At 37.7% G+C, this 18913-nt stretch overlaps 1 protein-coding gene across 4 annotated transcripts in view; it reads right to left on the reverse strand.

Moving 5' to 3' along the window:
• The window catches only part of PANK3 (pantothenate kinase 3), a 211112-nt gene that overhangs the window by 3771 nt on the left and 188428 nt on the right, over positions 1-18913 (reverse strand). For 3 of the 4 annotated variants that reach the window (XM_032158590.2, XM_058440125.1, XM_032158591.2), the window contains exons 2-6: positions 10540-10892; positions 7923-8176; positions 5795-5971; positions 2956-3079; positions 603-728 (exon numbers count right to left, since the gene is read on the reverse strand). In XM_032158590.2, coding sequence (XP_032014481.1) covers positions 603-728; positions 2956-3079; positions 5795-5971; positions 7923-8176; positions 10540-10892 — 1034 coding nt within the window. Of the gene's footprint in view, positions 1-602; positions 729-2955; positions 3080-5794; positions 5990-7922; positions 8177-10539; positions 10893-18913 lie in introns of all 4 variants that reach the window. The other variant, XM_058440126.1, reaches the window with a different exon arrangement.

The following is an 18913-nucleotide window of genomic DNA, read 5'->3' on the forward strand; positions in this document are numbered from 1 at the left end:
TGCACAAGGGCACACCATTCTTATTTGTATTGTGTGAGCAGTGACAATGAGACATGGAAGCTTTTAAGAGCAGAATAATTTGAATCTGTTACTAATATGTAATGATACAGCCATTTGACTTTGATCACAAAATGATGCAAGTTAATCCAAAACATTATGTGGACTGATAATTGCTCAGATCAGAATTTAACTGCATGTAGTAAATGAATACAAAAAAATTTGGGGGTGCTTAACAGGTTATTGTAATTCTCTTCCCCACAACTGAAACTGAAGTGAAGGAACCAATATTCTACTACTTAAGGCTCGGCACGGTGGCTCAGACCTATAAAGGATTGCTTGAGGCCAGGGGTTCCAGACCAGCCTGGGCAACAAAGAGTGATCCTGTCTCCATAAAAAATATTAATAAAAATAAATTAGCTGGGCATAGTGGTGCATACCTGTGGTCCCAGCTACTTGGGAGGCTGAGGTGGGAGGATTGCTGAGCCCAGGAGGAAGGGGCTGTAGTAAGCCATCATTGTGCCACTAGCCTGAGTGACAGAGCAAGACCCTGTCTCTTAAAAAACATGCTATTAAAATTCACAAAAAACATTTTCCTACCATACCTCATGTTCTAGAAACAATGCTTTTAGTTGACCTTTTGACCAGTAATCCAGTGCATATGCCAAAAGTTTCATCGAGAGGGTATTGACACGTAAAAAGTTTCCAACAAAGACAACTCTGTTTATTTTCTAAAAGAAAAGAACAAAGAAAAAACTTGTAAAAATAACAGATTTTACAATATAAAAGGTTTCAAAATATTTATTTAAAAATGTAAACAACAACTACCCTTTATTAGTATAATACCTACTACATTCCTGGCATACAGCTGTATAATCCTGAGTATTTAAAAATTAGTTCTGCACACATCATCCAAAATCCACAAAACGTGTAACACCAAGAGAGAACCCTAAATTATGGACTTTGGGTGATGATGATGTGTGCACAGGATTATGGACTGTAACACATGATCACTCTACTATGGGATGCTGAGGATGGAAGAGGGCTGTGTGCGTATGGAAGGTAGTATATGGGAACTCACTGAGTTTTCCACTTAATTTTACATGAACCTAAAACTGATCTAAAAAATAAAGTCTACTTTTAAAAAAAGGATCCAGAAAGACCCTCGCAGATGATTTCAGGTGAGATTTGTTTTTGAAAATGGCCAATAAATAGCCCCCTTACAAAGTCATTTGGAGATACATTAATGATGTGATTTAAAAAAACAAAACAAAACATGGTAGTACTATAAAACGCATTTAGTTGATACGTAGCAAACTTGGCCCACACATTGCAATGCATGTTGAACAATGACATGCAACTGTGGATTCTATAGAATTGGAGAGTAATACTGACTGGGGTACTGGCATGTGCATTCCCCTAGGATTCTAGCATTCTTTCTTCGTCCCTTGCCTGATTCATCAAATCATTCTCTCTCTGCAAAGATTCCACACTAATTTGGTTTCTTAGATATCTCCATGATTAGGAAACCTTAGACAGGGGAACTGGTGTTTGAATCACCAGAAAACTTACTTCGACTCTCACAACATATTGACTTTTGAGTAGAAATCTTCGTACATAAGTTGGGATACTGTAAACCATGGCCTAAATTATTGTTAACTCAATTGGTCAGTGGAAATTTAGACATAGAGGGCTAAGAATAAAGGTCTCAAATTGTTGTCAGCTCCCAACATGGCCTACTAGTAACTCCATCAACCAACTAACACTTAAGTTTCTAAGTTATTAAAAAACTGATGAGATCAAGTTCTGGATTTAAATACAGAATAATTCAGAGGATCTGCATATTTGTTCTCTCTGCTGGAAGCTTTCTCCCCAAAATGTCTACATACATGAGGAGGTCTTTCCCCCTCACCTCCTTCAAATCTCTGCCTAAGAATCACATTTTCAATAAAGCTTTCCTTTAACCACTCAATTACTTGGCAATTTGTCCTCTACCACTCTCTGCCCTATTCCCAATCCTCTTTATCCTGTTTGATGGTCTCTTTTTAAAAAATAGCATTTATCACCTAATACACACTACACAATTTACTTAATATGTCACTAGAATGAATGCAAGCTTCACAAAGCCAGATCTTTGTTTTCTTCATTAATATATTCTAAATACCCAGAACAATGTCTGGCATCTGGTAATCAGTAAATATTTACTCAATGAATAAATGAATGAATGAACAAATGAAGGGTTCCTTCGAAAAGCATACTTCCCAATCCATTTAAAGTATTTGATATTTATAAAAATTAAATGGGCAAATATATCTATTATTATATAAGGAAGCTAGAATTAAATATATATATATTCTCTTCCAAACAAAGAGTCCCAACTATATGGTCAATCTAACAGTATATGCTTTTCACACTTTTCTTGGAACAATAAACACCACTCAAATATCATGAAGAACAGGTCTCAATGCCTTCATAGCCCTGTACAATGCTGCTTGATCCATATGCAACAAGGCAGCACTGTAAAGAAGCCGAGGGCAGTAAGAAAACTTCCAAGAATTTCACTAATCAAATGCAACATTAAGCACTGGTGGTATAGTGGTGAGCATAGCTGCCTTCCAAATGCAACATTAAGACTAAAAAAAATGCTTTCACAAAGTACCTCAAAATGTCTTATGCTTAGAACTTTCTTTTACATCCTCAAGGGATTTAGGTTGTGTTTTTCTGAAAAAAAATTTCGGAATCAATTTCTCCTATTTCAGTTTGAATTATCTGCTACTTTCTTTAAAAGTAATATAGCAACTGGGTACGTAACATATATATCTAATGAGTCTTGGCATTTAATGGGCTACATCTCAATCCCAGAGGCCTCCTTAGGGAAAGTGAAGAAGCCCTGCTAGGTGTACATGGGACTCCAATTCACATTTTTGATAATTCAAGTCTTGTGTTTTTTTTTTTTACCTCATTAACAGCACACATTCGTGCGACAGAACCAATGTTATTGGTGATAGTAACTAAAGTAGCTCTTGCCAGATCTTCTTTACTAACAGATTCTCGCTTCTCCTTATAAATCATATTCCCAAAACTGCAGAAAAATGAAAAATAAAGTCAAATCTGCTGATAACAAGCAACATTTTACGTATTAACAGATATATCTACAAACTGGATCTTTTTATAAAATTAGGACCAAAAAGTAGAAACACATAGGGATAAGATCAAAACAAACTGACTAAAAAAATCTATGCAAGAGTAAAGTAATACCTTTCAAAGAAGTGAGGTTAAAATGACGTCTCAAAAAAAGCATAGTTAGTTATTATAAGAAAGCAAAGATTACTAAAATATCTTCATTTAAACCTGATTCAAAACAAATTAACAAAGCCAAAATTACAAAATGTTTCCAAAAGTATCTCAGCTTTAACTTCAAATTCTTTTTCATTCAGTCATAAGAAACATTTAGGACATACCAAGCTTTGTGCTGGAGACACAGATAGTCCCTCAAACAGTGATTTAGTCTAGTGCAGCACTGTCCAACAGAAATAAAATACGAGTAATATATAATTTCATATATGTTCTATTAGCCACATTAAAAAGGTAAAAATAAACATGTGAAATTAATTTTAATTGTACATTTCGTTTAAGCCAATATATCCAAATATCGTCAATTCAACATGTGGCACTCATATGCCAAGTGCCTGATGTGGCTAGAGGCTACCGTAATGGACAATGCAGGCCTAGATTCAAAAGACAGCAAGAGAAGCGCTAACAGTAACAGGGAAAAAAACAAACAAAGGCTAACCCCAAACAAAGGCTAACCATGGAAATACAAAGAAAAAAATATCTTTTATTATAGTGGTAAGAGAAAAAAGTTAAGAAGGTATGAGGCAGGGCTTTTCAGAGCAAAAGGACCAGAAAAAGCCAGAAAAAAAAAAGAGAAGGAAAATCTTAGGCAGAGGCAACTAAAGGTTAAAGGCACAAGAAATGAGAAATGAAAACATCTATGAAATCACAAGATGTTTGGTCAGAGTGAAGTCTCCATCTGAGGGAGAGGCAGGAGATATTATTGAAGAGTGAGACAAACTCCACTATCAAAGGGCACTGGATTCCCTGACAAAGAACTTGGGGTGCACAAGCAACAATGGTTAGGAAGCATAATGGGAGACAAGACTGATAGACAACAGAACAGTAAATTTAAAATATTTAGGACTGAATTTAAAAAGCCATGTATGGACATATTTGGAGAGGCCTTTTTAAATGTGTGAAAGGCACAAAAGTAGCCTTAAACAAACAGACAAGCTAAGTTCTTCAACAGCAAGACTTACTATAAAGTTATCATTTGTCCCTAAGTTAATATGTAAACTTACTGAGATTCCAAAAAAACGTTTTGTCATAGAGAAAATGCTTGCCAAGTTCATATAGAAACTCAAGCAAAGGGGTGAAACTAGCCCTTCTAGAGATTAAAACATACTTTTTATGCCTCTATAAAGCTGAAAGTATAATGCTGGTACATCAACAGAATGAAAAGCCAGCATATGTAAAAAAGCCATCTCAAATCAGTGAAATAAAGATGGATTATTAGACATTAGGGCCTTCTGAAAAAGAAAAAAAACCAAAAACAACAAAAAAAAACCCTGAAAAATGAAAGCATGATCTGTAACTCACAAAATACCCTAAGATAAACTATAAGTAAATCAAAGATTTAAGTATAAAAATACCACCATTAACATATCAGAAGAAAACAAGGGTTTATTCCTTTATATATTTGGAATGTAGAAGACTTACTTACTATGAATCAATATCCAGAAGCCATAAAAGAAAAGACTGATAAATTCAACTGTATAACAATCCAACAGAAAAGTAGAACATGAACAATAACTCACAGAAAATAAAATATGCAAGGCTCTTAACCCCAGTGTTGGTAGGAGAAATGTAAATTAAAATTACATTAAGATACCACTTCTGGCCGGGCGCGGTGGCTCACGCTTGTAATCCCAGCACTTTGGGAGGCCGAGGCGGGCGGATCCCGAGGTCAGGAGATCAAGACCACGGTGAAACCTCATCTCTACTAAAAATACAAAAAATTAGCCGGGCGTGGTGGCAGGCGCCTGTAATCCCAGCTACTCGGAGAGGCTGAGGCAGGAGAATGGTGTGAACCCGGGAGGCGGAGCTTGCAGTGAGCCGAGATCGCGCCACTGCACTCCAGCCTGGGAGACAGAGCAAGATTCCGTCTCAAAAAAAAAACAAAACAAAACAAAAAAAAAAAGATACCACTTCTCCATCTGATTAGCAAAAATGCAAAAGTTAGCACTCTACTGGTGAAACAGGCGCTTTCATTTACTGCTGCTGAGAGTGAAAAACAGTACCGCTCTTTTGCATAATTAACAATATCTCAAAAATGCATTTGCAATCCAACTTTTGGGAATTTATCCTACACCTGTATAAAATAAGGACAACATGTAAAGATTTCTATATGGATACTTTAGAGTATATATAGTATGCCATATAATGGTAGATTACCTTTTGTATATGGGGAGAAAAGTAAAAATATGTATTTGTATTGGCATAGAGAAACACTGGAAGGACACTCAAAAATTAAAAAAAAAAAAGTTTCTTACAAGGTGCACTCAGGGTAAACTTCGTAATGTATACTTAATTTTTAAATGACATCAATGTTCAAAACTTGAAACCTAAAATGGGTAAGAGAAAGCACCCTTACAACTTTCTGTTACATTGCTTTCCAAAAACATAAACAACTTGAATTACTTAAGTTCTGTAACTTAAATAACACAAATGTTAAACTTACCTAGATGCTACAGCCCAACCTGGCAAACCAAATCTTTCATAATCTCCTCCATAAATATCACGGACCAGCTTGTCAGCTTGTGTGCTATCACCTTTGGATGCCATTTCAAGAGCCTCTTCAAAACTTTCACAGCCAGTCAATAAACTGCATAAACCCAGAAAGGTACCCCCTCCAAGGCTAAAGAAAATAAAGAAACTTGCTAAGTTGCATTTATACACAGTATTCTTTCTCTAACGTAAAAGGGTGGATCATTCATGTATTCAGTAAACACACAGAAAAGAACCTTTGACTAATGCTAAGTGCTGAAATAACATAATGAAGGCAACAAAAATTGTTTAGTAAAACCAAACTTGTTAGATCAAAGGATAAACCAAAGAAAAAAATCACTTGGTGGAAACATGAGGAAAGGAAAGACCTATTAAATATCTCCCAAAGTCTTCACCTAATACCTTACACTCTGTAGTTACCAAAAATAAATTGTTGTGTGTGCATTAAAAAGGAATAAATGTTAAAAAGCAGTACCATATTAATTACAAAGAGAAAATCTGTAATTTTTCTTTTGAGACAAGGTTTCACTCTGTCCCTCAGGCTGGAGTGCAGTGACCATGATCATAGCTTACTGCATCCTTGAACTCCTGGGCTCAAGCAATCTTCCTGTTCCAGCCTCCACAGCAGCTAGACTACAGATGCACACTACCACATTGGACTAATATATATGTATATATTTTTGTAGAGATGGGGGTCTCACTATGTTTCCCAGGCTGGTCTTGAACTCCTGGTCTCAAGCAACCCTCCACTTTGGCCTCCCAAAGTGTGAGAATTACAGGCATTAACTACCACGCCCAGCTTTGTAATTTTAAATGGTTTCCAAGAAATGATTTTGGGAAAGGCTTATTTACTTGGCCTGACATGGATGAAATCAATTCAATGTGATAGATTAACATTTAACATGACCTACACATAAATACAATGAGTAAATTTATGTCCGGCTGGCCAACATGTCAATTACAGAAATTTATTTGCTTCTATTATTCTTCTGGATATGCTCACAGAATGAAATCATATCTAATTCCTAAACTCTAAACCTTTGCTCCCTAGTCTCATCTAAATTTCTAGCAAGTTCTACCCCTGAATCACTGTTGGATTTAGTTAACAGACTGAACTTCTTTTAGAGTTAACTGAAGAAGGTAATAGTAGTGTGTAATTCTTTGGCATAGAGAATTACAATAGAGGTGAACTTTTAACCACCATAAAAATAAAGTACTAATTAAATTTAAGTATAATTTAAACAGAATTACTACTTTAAAATTAAAATGAGTTTTTTTCACAAATCAATCTAAAGTATTCCAAAATCTTTTTTCCTTAAACCGGAATCTTCACCTCGTTGATAAAATACATAAAAGAATCATGAGTTTTAAATTTTATTTCCTATTTGTATTTCAGGTATTACAGAAAAGTATGTGGGCTATTTGGAACATTAACGTTATCACAAAAAGAAATCACATTAATTCATCCTGTAAGAATAAATTACAATGTTCCCCAATACTGCAGTTTAAATGGTAATCTATCCAGCACGTGGCAAGTTAGAGGTTTACTTATATTAACATCTATTAAAAAGTGAAAAAATAGGTAAAGAAGAAAAATGCTTTGAAAAAAAGAACAAAACATAAACATAATAAAGTTTTAAAATCAATAGAACACTGTTGCTTCCAAGTAAATGCTCCGGTTAAATTCTAGAAAAAAACGTTACTAGACTCATTCTAGATAAAAATTCACTTTTACCATTATGGAAATTTTGATCCCAACTGATGCTAACAAACATTTAATAATTTCAGTTTGAGTCTTGACATACACATCTTATAAAAATACATTATCTGTTGGCTGGGAGCGGTGGCTCATGCCTGTAATCCCAGCACTTTGGGAGGCCGAGACAGGCAGACTGCTTGAGCTCAGAAGTTCGAGACCAGCCTGGGCAACATGGCACCCTTTCACTTAAAAAAAAAAAAAAAAAATTTTGCTATTGTGCAAATACATGCTCTTTTACTGGTGAAAATGGCATTATTATACTTTCATAACTTCTATGTATAAAACAATGTGAATGCAGCAATACAACCAAAAAGGTCACTACCTTGTCCCAGTCACTCGTTTATAGTTGTCTTTGGAATGGACTGCTAAAATACTGACTCCTGAGCCAATGTTCACTACAAGCAGTGGATAGGGATCATCCAGGTTAAAAGGCATCTTTTGGCATCGCTCAGGTTCTGAGGCATTAGCAAAATAATAGCACTCGGCTTGTCCATTGAAACTGACAGAGTCTATATACAGCAAGCCCTTTACAAGGCAGTCAAGTTCATCCAGTTTGTGCAGGTGGAGGTTTCCAATCTGTTAAACCAAACAAACAAAAAAACAAAAAAGGATGACATTCAAAAACACTTGACTCAATTATATGATTTTCCTGTATTACTTTACAAAAATTAAAAATAATCTATGACCCCCACATTTTCATTTTGTTTCATGTCAAAATCTCTTTAGGGATTTCATCTAGTCCACTGGTCCTCGGTGAGGGTGGTATCACCTCACTGCTAGTTTCCTAAATGATGGGGAGGAAGGAAGGATCAAAGTGACATTTAGTGGGCAGGGACTTGTGATGCCAGACATCTTTAACGGGTGGGACATTTCTGCAAACCAAAGAATTATCCCATCTATGCATTATCTTTGAGTGTTCTGCCAGTCATTTTTATAGTGGCAGTAGGAAAATTATTTATAATTATCTGAGGCTAGAGAAGAACAAAGTTATTTTACCTGTCTGGGTATATAAATACAAAAGTATTCGTCCCATGGATTCACTCACTCATTCATTCATTTTTGAGATGGAGTCTAGCTTTGTCACTGAGGCTGGAGTACTGTGGCAGAATCTCGGCTCACTGCAACCTCCACCTCGCGGGTTCAAGCGATTCTCCACCTCAGCCTCTCGAGTAGCTGGGATTACAGGTGCCTGCCACCACACCTGGCTAATTTTTGTATTTTTAGTAGAGATGAGGTTTCACCATTATTGGCCAGGCTGATCTCCAGCTCCTAACCTCAAGTGATCTGCCCACCTTGGCTTCCCAAAATGCTGGGATTACAGGCGTGAGCCACTGTGCCCAACCCACGTAGTTTTAAACATATACTAAATTTGCTAGGAATCAAACCACCATATAAAGCAAGGGAATATTGTACTTCTTACTGTTTAGAATTTTACCAAGTGTTTGTTTAGCATGTTGGAGGGTCATGTCACTGACAGCAATGCCATTTATGGTATCTGATTTTCCAATAGAACATACTATATCAACCTGGCATGTGTAGCTTTGGTATTCATGATCAATCTATGCATAGGTGCAAGCATATAACTACTTCATGATGTCCTCTGGAATGATCATACTGTTAATCTACCTACAGATAGATTAATTTCTGATTAATCACTGATACCTTAATCTTCTGTCTTTATATTACAGTTTGAGTACTAGTTTGAAATGATTAAATTCATCATTTCAGGTTAGTAAAAAGTATATTATAAGGTATTTTTTATAAAACATTGCAGCTTAGATATCACTTCCTCTGGGAACCTCTTCAACTCTCTAGTTGTTGTTACTCCTCTGTGTTCCCAAGGCACCTCTTTTCATACAGTACTACAGATCTTTGCCTCAAATTATAAAGTGTCTCGCTTCTATGAGCCATTTAAGTTATTTATATTCCTTTTGAGACAGGGTCTCATTGTCAGCCAGGCTGGAGTGCAATGGCTCAATCACAGCTCACTGCAGCCTCAATCTCAAGAGCTCAAGCAATCCTCCCATTTCAGCCTCTTGAGTGGCTGGGACTACAAGCACAGGCCACTATGCTGAGCTAATTTTTTTTATTTTTTGTAGAGACGGGGTCCCACTATGTTGCCCAGCCTGGTCTCAAACTCCTAGCCTCAAGTGATCCTCCCATGTCAGCCTTTATATTCCATTAACAGTATTTTCTTACGATTTTCAGAAATTAAATTATTCACATTTACATTTTCAAGAAAAACAAATTTAGTGGTCCTAAATAGAGCCACTCTTTATTCTAATAGAAAAGACTAGAAGCTTGGCAAACCACTCTTTGAACTCTCATTCTAATGGAAAAGATTAGAAGATGGCAAACTGCTAACAGCACATAACTCAAACCAATACTCATAGTTCTCCTGCCATATCCATTCAAACCACTCCATTTGACACAGGAACACGGCAGGATTAACAGTGTAAAAACAGAAGAAAAAGGGTAACAGATTTTCATTCAGGTGTTTATTATACTAACCAAAAGACACTGGTTTCCAAACTTAAGGTTTGGGAAGGAGATGGCCCTGGAAGATTAATATTATTTGAATAAGTAATATTCCAAAAACCATGTAAATAGAGGACAACAGTGAAAATAATTCAAGCTTCATTTATATCTGGCTTTGTACACTGCCAAATTCATTAAAGTCCCCAAATTCCCTTTTTATTGTAGCTTTGTAGTACAGCCCTAAACAAGTTTTACCAAATATTATGTGCAACAGCATGACCAAATCTGGGCAATTTTTAGTCATCTCATAAACGTGTTTAAAACACCCCAAGTGAAAGGCAACCATGGATACATATTTCCCACTGCATGTGCAGGGAGAATTAAGGAACATGCTAGATGGAAACCTACTCTCATATTTAAAAACAGGTATCAATTTTCAGTTTTGAGTAAAAGATACCTACTGTGCGAAAATCTTTTTCAAACTTATAAGCACCACCTCCTGTAGCACATAGCACCGTTTGCAATGTTGAGAAGTTTTTATCTCTTCCCATTTGGATAAAAGTCGGCAGGTCCTGGGTTGGAAACCTGATAAAGTGCAAGTTCCCTCTTCGGCCAAAAAGTGTTAAATCTTTCAGTTCAAGGTGTACATCCCGAATGCCGGTGGATCCATATGCCACGTTAGAAGTCAAATATTTCCGAATACTTTTTAAACTCTCAACTTCTTCTTGTTCTTCCTCTGCTGTGATATCAATAGGTTCAAAGTATGAGAGCTTTACTAGAGTTCCCCCAATGTCCATGCCAAACCATGGGAAAGCTATGGGAGGGAAAAAAAAAAAAAAAAAAAAAATATATATATCCATTTTAGAAACACAAATTAGAAACTAGTTAGCCACAAACTTCATTTACTCTGAATCATGCATTCAGGGAATAATACATATTGGGTAAGACACATATTTCATGTGAAACTCACCTTTTTCCCTTCAAAGTTTTATTAATATATTTTCTAAAAACGTATAGGGTGCTTAGAGTTGACCCAGTATCTTTTAATTCCTGGCCTGGTAGGCAACTCCTTTTCATTTACTAAATACTTACCATGTGCTCCAGGGATGAGAAAAAATTCAGATCTTTTTTTTTCAATAAATAGGTCATCACTAAGGGCATGGAAATCTTTGTTTCTATAAACATTTTAATACAATAAAACTGGCCTATAATCACTTCAAGTAACCCAGGAGAAAAGCACCTCCTTAAAAAGCAATTCCTGCCGGGTATGGTGCTCACACCTGAAATCCCAATACTTTGGGAGGCTGAGGTAGGGGGGATTGCTTGAGGACAAGAGTCTGAAACCAGCCTTGGCAATATAACAAGATCCTGTCTCTGCAAAAAATTTAAAAATTAGCTGGGTGTGGCAGCATGCAGCTGTAGTCCCAGTTACGGGAGGCTGAGGCAGGAGGATCACTTGAGTCCAGGAGGCTGGGGCTGCGGTGAGCCATGTTTGCACCACTACACCGCAGATTAGGTAACAGAGTGAGATCCTGTCATAAAAAACAAACCCAAAAAGCAATTCCCTTCAGTAAATAATCATTATCTCCTCGACACCAGCAAATAGGAATGCATATGAATAAGATAAAATACCTGCCCTGAAGGAGCGCTCAACATAGCAGGGGAATATAAATAAAACACATTAAGAATGAGATATGCAAAATAAAATGTTATACAAGTATAGATTAATAGGAGGAATGATAAACCCTATGCCTGTGTTTAGTATTTAGAAAATACTAAAATAACAAAAAACCCCATCCAAAGGCAAAGAGGCATACATCAATACAGTTAAGGAACTAGAAAAAGGGGGAAGTCTGAGGAAATACATAGAGGACCTTGCACACTTAGCTAAAGAGCTTAGACTTGAACTTCTTAGACAATGGGAACACTACTGACATCCTAAGAAGAGAGTGGCAGTCTACCTTCCAATTAGAAAGCAAACAAACTTTCTACTTTGACAGTGTACAGGATGATATGAGCTGCTTAAGATGTGCCTGTAAAGTAAGGCCAGCAACAGAGGCCATCTTAAGTAACACCCTCTTGAAAAAAATGGTATAGACCATTTACAAACATTTAAAAACAGATTCCTGACCTCTTACCTCAGAGGCACTGGACAATAATCTTTAAGAGTGAGATATGGGATGCTATTAAAAATTATATACTGTATATATTCGGATATATATACAGTATATAATTCTGTATATATAGTCAGATCTAAATGGCATTTGAAAATCACTGGCTTTGGTCACCTGATTCCTTCAGGCTATAACATTCAGTTTTACAACGTGATTTCCTTATATTTATTGGCCACAATACTTATACTGACACAAAGGAGCATTTTCCAATTGTTCCCAAGGAAGTCAGTGTTATAATATTACGAATTACAAAATTCAAATTTTTAGAATTAGTTTAAAGCACAACTGATTCAGTTCTCCATAGAATTATAGCTAACATTTACTGAGTGCTCACTACCTGTCAGATACAGGCTCATTTAATCCTCAGTACCCCCACTATAAGATTGCTCTATTAAGTGTACCACTTAGACAAGGAGGCAAAGCAATTACAAACTTGCCTGAGGTCAAACTGTTAAGTGACAGTGCCAAGATTCCATCCTAAAAATATATATTTCTATTCTCTGGGATCTTAACTATTATGACAGAGACAAAAAGAGTTTAATACTCAAGATACGTGGATTAAAATGTCTGGCAACAAAATATATTTAACAGTTTTTATGTAAAAGTTGTCAATAAAAATTATTTCTAAAATTCTACTTTCTTACTCATTTTACTTGATATGTGTTACATATTACAAAACCAGGAACATATAATTCAATGAGAAAGAAGTCTATACATTTCTCCATTTTATAATTTACACATTTACTAAAATTAGTGTATAATTTTGAATATGAGGAAGGAGTAATCCTCATTATCTTCTTTTGGAGAAACAGCTCGTTCGTCTTTATATTTGAAACTCAAATTAGAGATCTGGAGCTACATTACAGATAATCTTAAGAAACAGTATTCTGTATTCTGGAAAGTACTTCCAGTGTAGGAAAAAAAGTTTTTTAAGAAAGTAAAATGACATTAGACCATAATTCGGGAAGCCAGGGGCAGCTTAGAACCCAAACGCAATACTTTTATCATGTCACCTATAAACAGGTATAAATAAGCAACATAAGCAGAAGAAAGTGACTAAATTTTCTCAGTTTTGTCGAGTGCCTAGCAACATAGGCCATCTTTTTTTTTTTTTTGAGATGGAGTCTTGCTCTGTTTCCCAGACTGGAGTGCAGTGGCATGATCTCTGCTAACTGCAGCCTCCACCTCCCAGGTTCATGCAATTCTCCTGCCTCAGCCTCCCAAGTAGCTGGGACTACAGGTGTGCGCTGCCACGACCAACCAATTTTTTTATTTTTAGTAGAGAAGGGGTTTCACCATGTTGACTAGGATGGTTTTGATCTCCTGACCTTGTTTTTGTGTGTGTGTGTGTGTGCGCGCAACAAGGCTGTTTATTTCACCTGGGTTCAGGCGGGCTGAGTCCGAAGAAAGTCAGCAAAGGGTGGTGGATTATCATTAGTTCTTACAGGTTTGGGGATAGGCGGTGGAGTTAGGAGCAATGTTTTGAGGGCAGGGGGTGGATCTCACAAATTACATTCTCAAGGGTGGGGAGAATTACAAAGAACCTTCTTAAGGGAGAGGGAGATTACAAAGAACCTTCTTAAGGGTGAGGGAGATTACAAAGTACATTGATCAGTTAGGGTGGGGCAGAAACAAATCACAATGGTGGTATGTCATCAGTTAAGGCTATTTTCACTTCTTTTGTGCATCTTCAGTTACTTCAGGCCATCTGGATGTATATGTGCAGGTCACAGGGGATATGATGGCTTAGCTTGGGCTCAGAGGCCTGACATTCCTGTCTTCTTATATTAGTAAGAAAATCAAAACAAAATAGTGGTGAAATGTTGGAGCGGCAAAAAATTTTGGGGGTGGTATGGAGAGATAATGGGCGATGTTTCTCAGGGCTGCTTCGAGTGGGATTAGGGGTGGCATGGGAACCTAGTGTGGGAGACATTCAACTGAATAAATATTTTGTGGTAAGCGGTGATATTGTGGGGTTGTTAGAAGGAGCATTTGTCGTATAGAATGATTGGTGATGGCCTGGATACAGTTTTGGATGAATTGAGAAACGAAACGGAAGACACAAGGTCCAAATAAGAGGAGAAAAACAGGTATTAAACGACTAAGAATTGGGAGGACCCAGGACATCCAATTAGGGAGTGCCCAAGGGGGTTCAGCATAATTACTTGCTTGGTTGGCAAGTTTTTGGGCTCTATCCTTGACAGTCCTCCTTTTTAAGTTGGAGGCTGAGCTTGGTGAGGTATGTTTTTAAAAGACCATTAGTCCATTTTACCTTTCCTGAAGATGGAGGACGGTAAGGGGTATGAAGGTTCCACTGAATACCAAGAGCCTGAGAAACTGCTTGGGTGATTTGACTAATAAAGGCCGGTCCGTTATTGGACTGTATAGAGGTGGAAAGGTCAAACCGAGGAATTATGTCTGACGAAAAGGAAGAAATGACTGTGGTGGCCTTCTCAGACCCTGTGGGGAAGGCCTCTACCCATTCAGTGAAAGTGTCTACCCAGACCAAGAGGTATTTTAGTTTCCTGACTTGAGGCATGTGAGTAATGTCAATTTGCCGGTCCTGGGCAGGGGCAAATACCCGAGCTTGATGTGTAGGGAAGGGAGGGGGCCTGAACAATCCCTGAGGAGTAGTAGAATAGCAGATGGAACACTGAGAAGTGATTTCCTTAAGGACAGATTTCCACGATGGAAAGGAAATGAGAGGTTCTAAGAGGCGGGCTAGCGACTTATAATAACCTACATGGAAGAGGTTATGAAATGACGATAGAATAGAATGGGCCTGTGAGGCTGGAATGAGTTGATCTCCTGATCTTGTGATCTGTCCACCTTGGTCTCCCAAAGTACTGGGATTACAGGCATGAGCCACCGTGCCCGGCCAACAAAGGCCATCTTAAGTTAACACACGCTTGAAACGAATGGTAGCAGCGATACTAACAGAGGGTGAATTCACACAGGTGTTTGCTTGGACAAACACACTTAAAGAAAACAATAGGAGCAGGTCTCTTTATCCCATAAACCAGAGATTCCTTCAGAAATGTCCCAATCTGGTCAGGCACGGGGGCTCACACCTGTAATCACAGCACTTTGGGAGGCCAAGGCAGGTGGATCACTCGAGGTCAGGAGTTTGAGACCAGCCTGGCCAACATGGTGAAACCCTGTCTCTATTAAAAATACGAAAATTGGCTCGGTTGGTGGCGCACGCCTGTAATTCCAGTTACTTGGGTGGCTGCGGCGGGAGAATCGCTTGAACCCGGGAGGCAGACGTTGCAGTGAGCCAAGATTCTGCCACTGCACTCTAGCCTGGGTGACAGAGCGAGACTCTGTCTCAAAAGAAAAAATGTCCCAATCTGTTTAAACAACATGTTATTAGAATACTTTTCAACGGGCATTAGATAAAACAAAGGCATCCTTCTGATATTAAATAGCCAAAATGAATTCTCCTATTTGACTGATGGTTGACTCTAGAAGATTTTGTGGGGCAGGGGTGGAAATCACTATTGCCACATCAAGTACATTCTGGCATAAAAAATTTCTACAAGGTGAGATTAAGCTAAAAACCTTTATTTTCCAAAATTCAAAATATACTTTTAGAAAATATCTGCAGGTTTTCTTTCTGTGCTTTGTGTCAAACACAGGTGTTAGAACAGACCTGCAAATATAAAAATGTTACTCATGGAGCAAGCTACAAAGCTAATACATTACTAAGTTTAAAGTTCATGCCATTCTTATTTTCAGCCAAAAGTGTCTGCTCCCAGGTTTATAAACATCTGGATACTGTCATTCTTTTTTTTTTTTTTTTTTTTTTTTTTTTGAGACGGAGTCTTGCTCTGTCGCCCAGGCTGGAGTGCAGTGGCACAATCTCGGCTCACTGCAAGCTCCGCCTCCCGGGTTCACGCCATTCTCCTGCCTCAGCCTCTCCGAGTAGCTGGGACTATAGGCGCCCGCCACCACGCCCGGCTAATTTTTTGTATTTTTAATAGAGACGGGGTTTCACCGTGGTCTCGATCTCCTGACCTCGTGATCCGCCCGCCTCGGCCTCCCAAAGTGCTGGGATTACAAGCGTGAGCCACCGCGCCCGGCCTGGATACTGTCATTCTTGAAAGCAAAAATCCCAATTAACACTTACACAAAGAACTTTGAATTATTATACAAAACCATGAATTAAGTTTCAAAGGAACTTTAATGTCCAGGAAAAGAGTTCAAGTTCATAGACTAAACATTAGAGAAATAAATTATCTACTTTTCTAAATCTATGAATGGGTACCAAAGATTCTGACTCCAAAGGTGTATCAACAATTAATTCCAAAATACATACTCTGGCTACTCAGTAACGCATGCAGTGAAGCATTAAAGACAAACACATAAAAGGTGACAAAATATACATAAAGGTTGAATATCCTTAATCCAAAAATCTGAAATCAAAAATCTTAAATCTTTTGAGCACTGACATGAGGCTTCCAAGAAAATGCTCAACAGAGCATTTCAAATTTCAGATTAGGGATGCTCAACCTTTAAGTATAATGCAAACATGTATAATGCAAATATTCTAAAACCCAAACGTAACTGAAATCTGAAACACTAAACACTTCTGGTCTCAGGCATTTCAGATGAGGGATAATAAATCTGTATTTTACACACACACACACACACACACACACACACACACACACACACGAGCTGGCAGTAGAAAGGCTCATTTATATGTGGTGGTCCACCCTTCCATTCACTGACTGAAATCCTCTTTTTAAAGTCTGAAGTACATGAAAATGTGCATGTTTACTGAAACTTTCACAAAGAAAGAAAATGGCTATCTAGGTATAATAAATCATTAAATGATGAAAAAAAAAATCCTTCCAGTGCTTCTTTAAACGGGTTTTTAGGCATTTTTTTTTTTTTTTGGCATGAAAACAACCAAAAGAAAACTTCACTGAACATTATGATACACTGAAAAGAAAAAAAAACAAACTTTAAACAAAAAGTAAAACGTCCTAAACAAAGCTATATCTTATTACATATGTTAAATCTCTCATGTGTGGTTTTCTGTATTTTTTTTTTTGAGACGGAGTCTTGCTCTGTCGCCCAGGCTGGAGTGCAGTGGCGTTATCTGGCTCACTGCAACCTCTGCCTCCCGGGTTCATGCCACTCTCCTGCCTCAGCCTCCCGACTAGCTGGGACTACAGGCGCCTGCCACCACACCCAGCTAATTTTTTGTATTTTTACTGCAGATGGGGTTTCACCATGTTAGCCAGGATGGTCTCGATCTCCTGACCTCGTGATCCGCCCGCCTGCCTCGGCCTCCCAAAGTGCTAGGATTACAGGCGTGAACCACCGTGCCCGGCCCTCATGTGTTTTTAAAACTATATTAAATACTTCAGAATACTATAAAATGTGTACATAAGGCATAAAGAATAACTACGAACTCATGAAACAAATTATTAAATTTCAAACTTGTGACCCACTTATTAGTGTATTAGACGAGAGAAACACAATGTTTTATAAATACTGTAAATTAAATTGGAAAAACGATACTATTATCTTCAGTTACTGCCCGAACAGGTAGGTTTTTTAAAAAGTCAACAATACAAAAAGCCCAAGACTCATTTCACATCTAGTCTACTAGAAATGTGTTCGTTCCTTGAGTGCTGTTTTTAAAGAAAGGTAAACTAGAGAAGCTATCCTGCAGATGATGACTTCATAGGAACCGTAATATGCAAACCAGAAAATTGCAGGCTCCTTCTATTATTTCTAGCATATATCAGTTATGACAATTTTCTCCTTAAAATCAACAAAGCAGTGACTGAAAGAGAACTCAGCCCTGCTATAACTTCAATTAAGAAAAAAGAAAAGTTGGTGGCTGGTAATGGCCACCTTTTACACTGAAATTCTTTCAATTCAATTGACTTCAGAAATTAATTTCTTTATGCCAGAAAAATAATCACTATTAAAAAGCACGAGATGCAGAATCTCAGCAAGGCAAAAAAAAAAAAAAAAAAAAGGCACAAAGGCAGCACAAACAGAAGAGACATAAATTCTCAATTATGATACACTCCTATCATTTAGTAAGTGGTCTAATTACCAACATATATTTTCCAGTATATCTACAAAATACTTATGATTAATATATGTCACCAAAATAAGGGGAGGACATGAAGCTCAAACTTTACTTATTTGCAATGAGAATATGAGTAAATATACAGGTATTAAGTACAACCACAGGTCTACCTAACAGTTCCATGAGGTAAGAAAAACACTAGTTTCCTGGCCGGGCGGGGTAGCTCACATCTGTAATCCTAGCACTATGGGAGGCCGAGGTGGGTGGATCACCTGAGGTCGGGAGTTCGAGACCAGCCTGGCCAACATGGTGAAACCTCATCTCTACTAAAAATACAAAAATTAGCCAGGCTTGGTGGCATGTGCCTGTAATCCCAGCTACTTGGGAGGCTGAGGCAGGAGAATCGCTTAAACCCAGGAGGCGGAGGTTGCAGTGAGCTGAGATCACACCACTGCACTCCAGCCTGGGTGACAAAAGCAAGACTCCATCTCAAAAAAAAGGGAAAACTATCAGTTTCCTAGGAAATCAAGCAAGTATCTACATATTTATAGCTTTGTTGCTTCTGGCCAAGAGACCCTTGAAAAGTAGGTCACCAGTGCATAAGCA

The sequence above is a fragment of the Hylobates moloch genome, unplaced genomic scaffold (assembly GCF_009828535.3).
Source record: "Hylobates moloch isolate HMO894 unplaced genomic scaffold, HMol_V3 SCAFFOLD_6, whole genome shotgun sequence".
Taxonomy (NCBI): domain Eukaryota; kingdom Metazoa; phylum Chordata; class Mammalia; order Primates; family Hylobatidae; genus Hylobates; species Hylobates moloch.